This window comes from Eriocheir sinensis, chromosome 68, assembly GCF_024679095.1.
Source record: "Eriocheir sinensis breed Jianghai 21 chromosome 68, ASM2467909v1, whole genome shotgun sequence".
NCBI classification, from domain to species: domain Eukaryota; kingdom Metazoa; phylum Arthropoda; class Malacostraca; order Decapoda; family Varunidae; genus Eriocheir; species Eriocheir sinensis.
Genome location: NC_066576.1, coordinates 6,553,943 through 6,564,520, shown reverse-complemented (window position 1 = coordinate 6,564,520; position 10,578 = coordinate 6,553,943). Strand labels below are relative to the sequence as shown.

Below are 10,578 nucleotides of genomic sequence, written 5' to 3'. Positions count from 1 at the left end.
TAATAGAAAGACTTCCCCCACTGCTGCCGATAATGTTTTACAGCGATAAGTATTGTTAAATCCATCCACCACAGCAGCAACACTCAAAGAGCGCTGCCGCCTCTCAATTAAGGTCGTCAGCAGCCCGCCGTGACGCGCCTATATCACAGGCTGCGTGGGTTACTGAGTGCCTATACTGGGACAGTGGCTGATCGTAAGGCTAACAATAACCTCCCGTCACCTTACGGCACATTCCAACGGCTGGTGACCAAATTATGGTAAAGTATAAGGGCGTAATGGTGGGTTGGCGATACCTCTTGGTGTAGACGCAAACTGTCTCTTATTTACTTTCCCAGAGCTCGCTGGCTGCTGGCTCCCTGCTGGCTGTTAGAGGAAGGTGTGCAGGTCTGACACAAGTGTGCTCAGTTTCAGTGGACGACCCGTATGGCTGTGAAACAGAAATACAAAAGAGAGCGTGTGCTTGTGTTTGAAAAGCGCGGCGAAAAAAGGGCGTCCAAATCTGAGGTTGTCGGGACTCTCTCTATCAAGGGACTATAATTCTCACTATCAGCTCCTCATTATACACAAGTCCCAAGAAGAAAAGGCATTATACAAGTCCCAAGAAGAAGAAGAAGAAGAAATTATACAAGTCCCAAGAAGAAGAAGAAGAAGAAGACATTATAGATACAAGTCCCAAGAAGAAGAAGAAGAAGAAGTAGGCATATTATACAAGTCCCAAGAAGAAGAAGAAGAAGAAGAAGAAGAAGAAGGCATTATACAAGTCCCAAGGAGAAGAAGATACAAGTCACAAGAAGAAGAAGAAGAGGTCACCGTCACCGGGCAAGATGGCAGCCGGGGTGTTGGGCAGCTTCGGCCAGAAATTCCTCGCTTCTCCCCTGTGTGGCGGCTCTCGTGGCCTCCTGAAGAAGGCTGCCACAGGGTGCTACGCCAGGTGAGCCACAGGGGAGGTGAGGGGGCGGGGGGAGGCCGGGGAGACGAGGGGCAACCACTGTTATTGTCCGTCAGCTGATTTTGTAACCTGGGGAGAAGATGACCGGTGGTACTTTTTTGTTCTTTTTGTTCTTTTTCCTTTATTTCTACCTGTTTTTCTTGTTCTACTTGTTCTTCTTTTTCCTTTTCTACTTGTTTTCTTGTTCTGCTTGTTATTCTTCTTCCTCTTTTACCTGTGTTCTTGTTCTTCTTCTACGTCTTTTTTTTTATCTATTTCTACCTGTTTTTCTTGTTCTACTTGTTCTTCTTTTTCCTTTTCTACTTGTTTTCTTGTTCTGCTTGTTTTTCTTCTTCCTCTTCTGCTTGTTTTTTCTTGTTCTTCTTGTTCTACTTCTTCTTTTTCCTCTACTTCCTGTTTTTCTTGTTCTTGTTCTTCTTCCTTTTCTACTTGTTCTTCTTGTTCCTCTCTCTTCCTCTTTTTCTTCTTCCTCTTCTTGTTCCTCTCTTCCTCTTTTTCTTCTTCCTCTTCTTGTTCTCTTCCTCTTTTTCTTCTTCATCTTCTTGTTCTGCTCTCTTCCTCTTTTTCTTCTTCGTCTTTTACTTGTTCTACTTCTTCCTTTTGTTCTTTTGTTCTTTTTCTACTAGTTCTTCTTCTTCCTTTTCTACTTGTTTTTCTCGTTCTACTTGTTCTTCTCTTTTCCTCTTTTTCTTCTTCATCTTTTACTTGTTCTACTTCTTCCTTTTGTTCTTTTTTTATTGTTCATGTGATTCTTTTTCCTTATCTTTTTCTTGTTCTTGTTCTTGTACTTCTTCTTTTTCTTCTGCCTACTTGTTCCTGTTTTTCATCCTATTCTCGGTCATTTACTTCTTGTTTTTCTTCCTCTTCTTCTGGTTGTTCTGCTTGTTCTTCTACTTGTTCTACCTGTCCCACTACTTCTTCCTTAGTTTTTTCCTCTTTGCTTTGTAGTGCTTGCAGGGTTGAGGGGAGGAGGAGGGGGGGGGGGGGAGTTCACAAGTCCCTCCCACCGTCGCCAGGTCATCATACTCAGAGCCCAGTATTTACCTGTTTCTGACGCCTAACTATTGCCAAGAAACATCAGAATCTAACTCTTTTAACGATAGCTATAAATGAGTTTCGTTATCGGAGCCCAGAAGACAGTTTAGGGGCAAGTCCATCCCACCGTCGCCAGGTCATCATACTCAGAGCCCAGTATTCACCTGTTTCTGACGCCTAACTATTGCCAAGAAACATCAGAATCTAACTCTTTTAACGATAACTATAAATTGGTTTCGTTATCGGAGCCCAGAAGACAGTTTAGGGGCAAGTCCATCCCACCGTCGCCAGGTCATCATACTCAGAGCACAGTTTTACCTGTTTCTGACGCCTAACTATTGCCAAGAAACATCAGAATCTAACTCTTTTAACGATAACTATAAATGAGTTTCGTTATCGGAGCCCAGAAGACAGTTTAGGGGCAGGAAGTCGGGAAATATGATCGGCTGAGTACGACAGTCCGGCAAAGTTGGTCCATCCCTGCCATTGTGGAGGTCGGCATGTTGGTAGTGAGGATGTCTTCTTGTTAGCCCTGAGGTTCACCCAGCAGTTAATATGGAAATAGTGGTAGCCATCTCACATCTGACATTGAGTTGTGTTGTATTTTTCTGGATGCAGTGCAGTACTTAATAGATGCTGGAAAACTAAAGGAACCTCGAAGTATTGGTGTATGAATTTTATAAGTGCAGTCTAGTATATCGTATTTTGGCAGTTTTCGTGGGGGGGGTCAGGTCAAGTTAGGATAGGTTAGTTATAGGTTAGGTTAGATCATATTCATTAGATTTGTTAAGTTTTATGATGATAAAGTAATAAATATGTAAGATGCGCTTTGTACTGCATTGTTGTTGTCGATACTGTACATTCATGATCAAGTTCCTGCATTATCCTTGGCAGAGGTTTGTGCTTTCCCAATGTTCTCATTTACAGTATATATATTTTATTTTGTCATTCACCTCTTCATTTGTCTCCTTTATGAAAAGTCAGTGGCACTCCCAGCTACATCTCTCACTCTTCTTACCATGACAGCCGTGGGGCAGCCTCCTGGTATCCAGATCCAGAATGGATCAAGCAGTTCGAGGGTCCTGTGCTGGTGCCACCAGAGGAGCAGGGCATGATGTCACCCCCCAAGTGGGCCACTGCTACCAGGGTAGTGCCTGTTGAGAAGAAGGTCCGCAATGTGACCCTCAATTTTGGTCCCCAGCACCCAGCGGCTCACGGCGTGCTGAGGCTGGTGCTGGAGCTGGATGGAGAGGTAAGTGTGGCAACCAACAGAGCTGAGGCAAAGGCTACATGTACTGCCTGACTCATGAACATCAACACAACAGAACACACACACACACACACACACACACGATAGCTAGACACGGCCTGGTAGCTCAGTGGTTAGAGCGTCTGCCTCACAACCAGAAGATCCAGGGTCCGATTCCCCGACCGGGTGAAGATGAGTTGGGTTTATCTTCTTTCATGTGTATCCCCTGTTCACCCAGCAGTGAGTAGGTACGCGACGCAAGGCGAGGAGTTGTGACCTCGTTGTCGCGGTGTGTTGTGTGTGATATATAAAGGAGGAAGTAAAGAAGGTCCATTAAACTATCAGTACAGGCCTGTGTCATTAACAAGCGTAGTAGCCAAGATGTGTGGGAAAATTATAAAAAATAGATGGGTGAAATATTTAGAAAGCAACAGTATATTAACGAATAGTCAGTTCGGATTCAGAGTAGGGCGATCTTGTGTAACTAATCTGATCAGCTTCTATTCAAGAGTAATAATTACTCCTGAATAGAAACTGTGAGAATGCAGGGGCTGAGAGGACATAGGAAGAAACTTAATAAAGGAACTTGTTTGAATGACTTAAAAAAAGTATAGTATTCCACATAGAAGTGTTAACACATGGAACAGCTTGCGGGAAGAGGTGGTGGAGGCGAACAGTGTCCAACAAATGAAGAAAAGGCTGGATGAATGATATGGAGACGGGACTATTAGAACTTAGCTCGGGCCTGGTAGACTAAGAATAGGTAAATACAGACACACAGGACAAGTACTCAAATGAGTTGGCGTTAGAAAGAAAAATGCTTATGGGATTTTTATTATAGTAAGTTATGATATCTCTGAAGATCATTTTCATAATTTTCATTGAGGACGGTGCATGATTGCTTTCATAAGACACAAGAAGACAAGAAGATTTGGGGGTCAAGCAAGATGATACAAAAACACAATATACATGCAATGGACAGAGATTGTCTATGTGAGATACACAAGGAGAAAGAAAGAGAGACGGAATATTTCCGTAAATAAATATTCTTTGTCCAACAGACAGTGATGCGTGCTGACCCCCACATTGGGCTGCTGCACCGAGGAACTGAGAAGCTAATTGAATACAAGACATACACCCAGGCGCTTCCTTACTTCGACCGCCTCGACTATGTGTCCATGATGTGCAACGAACAGGCGTACTCCCTGGCCGTGGAGAAGCTGCTTGGCCTGGAGGCTCCCATCAGGGCCAAGTACATCCGAAGTGAGTTGGTTTTTCCAGCTGTTGTGCGGTGGGAGGGAGCGAGGAGATGATAGGTGAAGGGGTATATTGGGGAGATGAACAATGACTTATCTGCAGGGGTTATCAATCAATCAGTGGGGGCATATGCTGGGGGGTGCGTCGCCTCGCCCACCCTACGATGCCAAGCCTGGGGTTCTTTTTTCTTTTGTCGGAGCAGTGTCTAGTGTGCTTTTTTGTGCGTTTTTTATTTTTTACCCTTGACTTTCCTTTTTCGCTGTAAAAAAAAATAAAGGGGAGGAAGGTGGTGGCTGCGTGGTTAGCGTCCCAGCGCTGTGCAGGAGTTCCATGAGTAAACAGACAATGATTGGTTGCTTGCCTTATTTCAGCCATGTTTGCCGAGATCACTCGCATCCTCAACCACTGCATGTTCCTGGGAGCTCATGCCATGGATGTGGGGGCCCTCACCCCCTTCCTGTGGCTCTTTGAGGAGCGTGAGAAGATGATGGAGTTCTATGAGCGAGCTTCCGGGGCCCGCCTTCATGCTGCCTATGTGCGGCCTGGTGGTGTAGCCATTGTAAGCACCTCATGGCCTGCTAATATTTTATCTTCACATCTAAGGCAGCGTTTCCTTCATTATCTTATATGATCTTTTCACTCACCATCTTGGAGTACCACACTTTGCCCATTCAGCTGCTCTACAAGCTACTCACCTTCACTCACCATCTTGTAGTATATCGTCATCCTCTAATCGCCTAAGTCACTTTTCATCAATTTCCAGGTTTTTGTCTATATCAACTTTTTATCACGTGACGCCCATTTGTGTAAAGTTGCCTTCGTCATTCAAGGTTCAAGTGTTCTAGAATTGCCCTTTTCATTTCTGCCTAAATCTTAAGCCAAATGAGATGATGACAAGTTCTTTTCTGATTTGCCAGACCTCTCATACACATTGTTATCACTTTCTGCAGCCCATCTTGACACACCACATGTTTCTCCTTGTAGCTATTTTTTACTGTGAATATATTATTGCTCTGCCACATTCCATGCTCATGTCTCTGATGCACATGACAAAGTTGGGAGGATAATGCCCCCATCCTCATATTTCTTCCCCTCATAAATCCGATACCCTACGTCCCTGTCCACCCAGCAGTGAATGGGTACCAGGTATTAATCGGGGGTTTTGTCTCCTATAATTCCTTCCCCTTCCGTCTCTCTCCGGCATATGACCACAGATGTTGCGCCGACTAAACGAAACTTTCCAACTTTCTCTCATAAACTACAATGTGAGCTTCATCCTTCATCATGTGGTATCTACAGTAGTGCAAGCAGCCTATGATGGTGTTGCATACCCTACAGAGACAAAAATAGCATCATGGAATTGTAAAGTGTAGGTATGTGTGTTTGCCAGTCCTCAAAGGAGTAGGAGTGATGAGTTTTCTTCCTCCCCAAGGACATCCCAATTGGCCTCATGGATGACATTTACGAGTTCATCAGCAAGTTTGGGGAGCGGCTGGATGAGGTGGAGGATGTGCTTACCAATAACCGTATCTGGAAACAGCGTACCATCGACATCGGTACTGTCACTGCCGAGGAGGCTCTTAACTATGGCTTCAGGTATAGTGGCGTGGTGTGGCCCGTGTGAGGGATGAGGCACGGACAATGACTTGGGTATCAGTCGTAGTGCAGCATATTCCAGTATCTTGAGATTTTTGAGATTTTTTTTTCCTTATTTTTCTCAAGTCTGCCCCTCCCGACATTTTTATGAGATATTTTTCCTTATTTTTCTCAAGTCTGCCCCTCCCGACATTTTTATGAGATTATTTTCCTTATTTTTCTCAAGTCTGCCCCTCCCGACATTTTTATGAGATTATTTTCCTTATTTTTCTCAAGTCTGCCCCTCCCTGGTACTGTAACAAGGCTAGAATTATAAAAATGGTTGTACTACAAAATATTATTACTTGTATTGGTTGTCTGGCTAATGAAAGATGATTTTTTTCTTGGTCCAGGATTTTTCATTTTAGATTTCGGTGCCTTTGATGTGCTCAGGAATTTACGATACATTTTTCTGCAGTGGGGTGATGCTGCGTGGCTCCGGCATCAAGTGGGACCTGCGCAAGACTCAGCCATATGATGCCTACGACTTGGTGGAGTTTGACGTTCCTGTAGGAAAGAATGGAGACACCTACGACAGGTGAGTGCAATGTTAAGCCACATGGCTGGCAACAGTCAACAGCTGGCTTGGCTTCCTTATAAGTAATACATATGATACCACAGGGAGATTAGGTCCTCATTTGTACTTTTTTACACTTAAAATGCTTCAGTTAGTCACTCTATGATAGTAAATTTTGGGTTCCGCGATGCGAAAATAAGGATGGGATGTCTCATTATACCAGATGACACCACACCGGTTCCCTTAAACCTTGATAGATCTTGCCTGAGTACTGAAATGCACTCAGCCTTTATTTCCCCCTCTCAGGTACTTGATCCGTGTAGAGGAAATGAGGCAGTCACTGCGCATCGTTGAACAGTGCCTCAACCAGATGCCGGCAGGGGAGGTCCGTGTGGATGACGCCAAGGTGGCCCCACCCAGGAGAAGTGAGATGAAGGTGAGTGTCTCAAGGAGAAGACAGAATATGCTGAAACAAGAAAGTGAAACAAAAATGTATGCAGGGATATGGATTGCAGGGATAAAGGGGCTATTACACTGGGCAAATATTCCGTGGATCTTCAGTCAAACCAGGATTTCTGCTGGCGTGGTTCTGTTATTTCCATGGTTTTTTGACTTGTCCGCGATCTTCCAAAGCTAGAGTTGATTTCACCGAAGGACGACGGTATTACTCACCATCATCAGCAGCAGCAATAACAAGAAACAAATGAAAACCACGCTGGCAGAAATCGTGGTTTGACTGAAGATCCACGGAAAATTTGCCCAGTGTAATAGCCCCTTAAGTCTACCCTTTCACTAGGAAAAGCCAGTCATGATGAATAGGTAAAAGGACATCACAGCATAAAGTAGAATTTTGTTTCTTGAGGCTTCTCTTGACCACATCTCCTCATCCTAATTTTTTGAGGAATGATTTTCATGGTGATGATTAAGCTTTCCCTGAACACTCAAATCTTCCAACAGACATCGATGGAGGCTCTGATCCATCACTTCAAGGTCTTCACCCAGGGTTACCAGGTTCCCCCTGGAGCTACCTACACTGCTGTTGAGGCACCCAAGGGAGAGTTTGGAGTCTACCTGGTCTCTGATGGCTCATCAAGGCCTTACAGGTAAACACTCATGGTAACACTTTCTTATTAATTGGGACAGGTGTTCAGTACCCTCACAAGTTTCATGCTATGAAGTTTCACTATGAATCTTGATTCATTGCTCCACAACACGCCACACCACTGCTTGATGGTCTAGTCTTTCATCCTGTCACAAAACGCAAGCTTCTTCTCTTGCTGGGCTACAGTAACCACAGGCTTGGGCTGCGCTGCATGGCTCAGGTACTGGAGGTCATCGTGGATGCGGCGCGATAATGTCCTCACAGACGCATCACTCAGCAATCCCAAGTTGTCTTCCCTGATTTTCCTGGCCGATACTTGTGGATTGTGTTTGACTTCACGGTGCACCACTCTCAGGGTGCGCAGGGAAGTGCTGCGGGTGTTTCCTGGTGGTTTCTTCTTGGCGGGTGTTTTGTTGACGGTGTGTTCACCCATACGCTTCATGTATCTTTGAACCTGGTGGACACTGACACCCGTCTGGTCAGAGATAGCCCGTGTGGAGTGTCCAGCCTTGTGGAGAGCTGAGATAGCTGCGATGTCATCCTGTGACAAGATCTGGTAGCGCACCATTGTCCAGGAAAACAGCTAAACTGCAGAGTAACTGCAAGCCAGTCTGGGGGGTGGCGCGGGAAGCAAGTAACAAAGCGGCCCCCAGTCAGAGTGATTGATAGGTAACTGTCACTTTTTCCCACCTTTGCAAGCTGTCCAACACCCAGGCTGAGATGCCAGATGTATAATAATTTAATTTAAAGCACCTGATGCCCGCCAAGGAAAGCGCACACGTTTTGATCTTTCAGTTGGATACCGTGGTCTCCGGCAACAATGTTTATGACGAGCACCGTACTAAAAACAAGGTTGTATAATTATAATCTGAATCATGTCACTTTGAACACAGTCTAGTACAGTCTTTCTCCACTAACACCATTTTACCACCTCCAGTGCCTCCCCCACAGCCACGACCACGGGAGCCGGGGGGCTGGCTAGCATCAAAAGTTGATGACAAAGTAAATCCCTCCATGACTGCTACAGGCAGCTTGATCTCATGATAGAATATGGTGCGAGAGAGGGATGATGTAACAACATGAGGTTCATTAGGCTTTACCCCAGCAACGCAGGATTTTTTTATATGTTGTTTGAAACATCTGTCATCTTAAGATGTCTTGTGCAGTCTCCCTCATAGCATCTTAAGATGTCTGGTGCAGTTTAAGGGTCAAATGACTTAGGAAGCACAGTTGTTACAGATGGCATCACCTTGGTATTACGCTAACAGTTGACAGAACCAAAATTTTTGCTGAATTTTTTCCTTGTAATTGTTTCGTGTACTTTTATTTGCAGGTGCAAGATCAAGGCTCCAGGCTTTGCTCACTTGGCTGCCACAGACATGGTGGGCAAGAATCACATGCTGGCAGACATCGTGGCCATTATTGGGACTCTAGACATTGTGTTTGGTGAGGTTGATCGTTAAAATCTTGTCTCTGCTGCCAATCAGCGATGTATGGAACATGAAGACCATTAGAGGAGGAGGTCAGATATGTACGGGAAGTAATGTTGGGTCATGGTCACCTGTAGATATGATTGTTCTGAAAATTAAGGGAATTCATAGAAGGTTTTCTTCTAATTACATTTCTTTTTCTATTTATTAAGATATGGTTTCTTTACCTTTGTAAATAATGTTGAAAAATTCTTTCATGGAAATATAGATATTAATTACACATGTGTTAGTTTCCTTTCACGCACTATATAATCCACTCCTGAATAACCACAGTAATTTTGTGCTGCCTCATCCTCTGGTAAGGCATGAAGCAGTTAAGAGGGGAATATAACTTCATTGAACAGTATTTTATTGGCACAGTAGTAATAGTAATGGTTGTGACTCAGTGTGTAGAAGTCACTAAGCATGTAAAAATTAGCATGTATTTGGGCTCAACAAGTGTAGTTTATTGCACAAAAGTCCTGCAAAACACACACACACATGCACACACAGCCAGGGATGATACTGCCATATTTGTTGCAGACAAACCACAGTAATAAAAAATTCCCAAATTTCATATTAAGTGAGGTTCACATCTATTTATATATTTTCATCACCTGGGCCCCCTCAAAGAAACTTCCCCGAAAGATGTTTGCCACTGCAGAAGCATTTTGACTTTTCCTGTTCTGGCACTCCCTCTCAACACATTCAATCTCTTCCTTGCCAACTCTCCACTTTTATCCACTTCATTGGGCTGTGTTTTAGCATGCCATCAATGTATTTTGGCCAGTGATAAAAGCTAAATCCAAATACTTTTTTCATCACTATGTTATGATAGGCTAATGACCATGCTGCCCTTTTTAATGTTGCCAATGATTAGTGATTTAGATGTGAAGAAACAAAACTGTTGCCAAAGAGCCAGCAATATTTTGACATGTTTAGTTATGGTGGCCACTAGCTCAAAATTTATATTTCCAAAACAGTTGCATCCCTGACATACAGCCGACGGCGGGCCCCGTACCATATCCGAGGACGCGCATACTGCATCCTGGCCTTCTTTAGCCAATATACGAGTTATTTTATCTATTTATGCTTACATCTCAACATTATCAATTAATTTGTTTCTTTATGTGCACCATTTAATTCTGCATGTTTTCATATATAATACATGATGATTATGTTGTGTTTATGGCTGAAAACTTGATACATTCAATAGTGACATTTGAGATTTGGCGCGCGGTGATCTCGGATATGGTGTGGGGCACCGTTTTGGCCCGGCCGTAGTGAAGGGGTTAATTTTTTCAAGAACAGTATGAGAAAACAATCCTTTCATTTAAGGGTTTACCATAAAGGTATCAAAAAAAT

General features: G+C 43.8%; 1 protein-coding gene across 1 annotated transcript; it reads left to right on the top strand.

Annotated features, from left to right (window-relative positions):
* The first annotated feature begins 764 nt into the window (after positions 1–764).
* On the top strand, positions 765–9,454 carry LOC126988226 (NADH-ubiquinone oxidoreductase 49 kDa subunit-like). Its single transcript, XM_050846251.1, has 9 exons — positions 765–931; positions 3,011–3,236; positions 4,295–4,496; positions 4,862–5,049; positions 5,923–6,086; positions 6,544–6,663; positions 6,949–7,078; positions 7,600–7,745; positions 9,078–9,454. The coding sequence occupies exons 1-9, from the start codon at positions 825–827 to the stop codon at positions 9,205–9,207; spliced, it is 1,413 nt and encodes a 470-aa protein (XP_050702208.1). The 5' UTR covers positions 765–824; the 3' UTR covers positions 9,208–9,454.
* Positions 9,455–10,578: the final 1,124 nt, after the last annotated feature.

Bases quoted from the DNA above. Each gene is read 5' to 3' on its own strand.
- LOC126988226 (XM_050846251.1), top strand. From the start codon at position 825: ATGGCAGCCGGGGTGTTGGGCAGCTTCGGCCAGAAATTCCTCGCTTCT. The intron at 6,664-6,948 runs GTGAGTGCAATG...TCCCCCTCTCAG, and splicing joins AATGGAGACACCTACGACAG to GTACTTGATCCGTGTAGAGG. The intron at 7,079-7,599 runs GTGAGTGTCTCA...ATCTTCCAACAG, and splicing joins CCAGGAGAAGTGAGATGAAG to ACATCGATGGAGGCTCTGAT.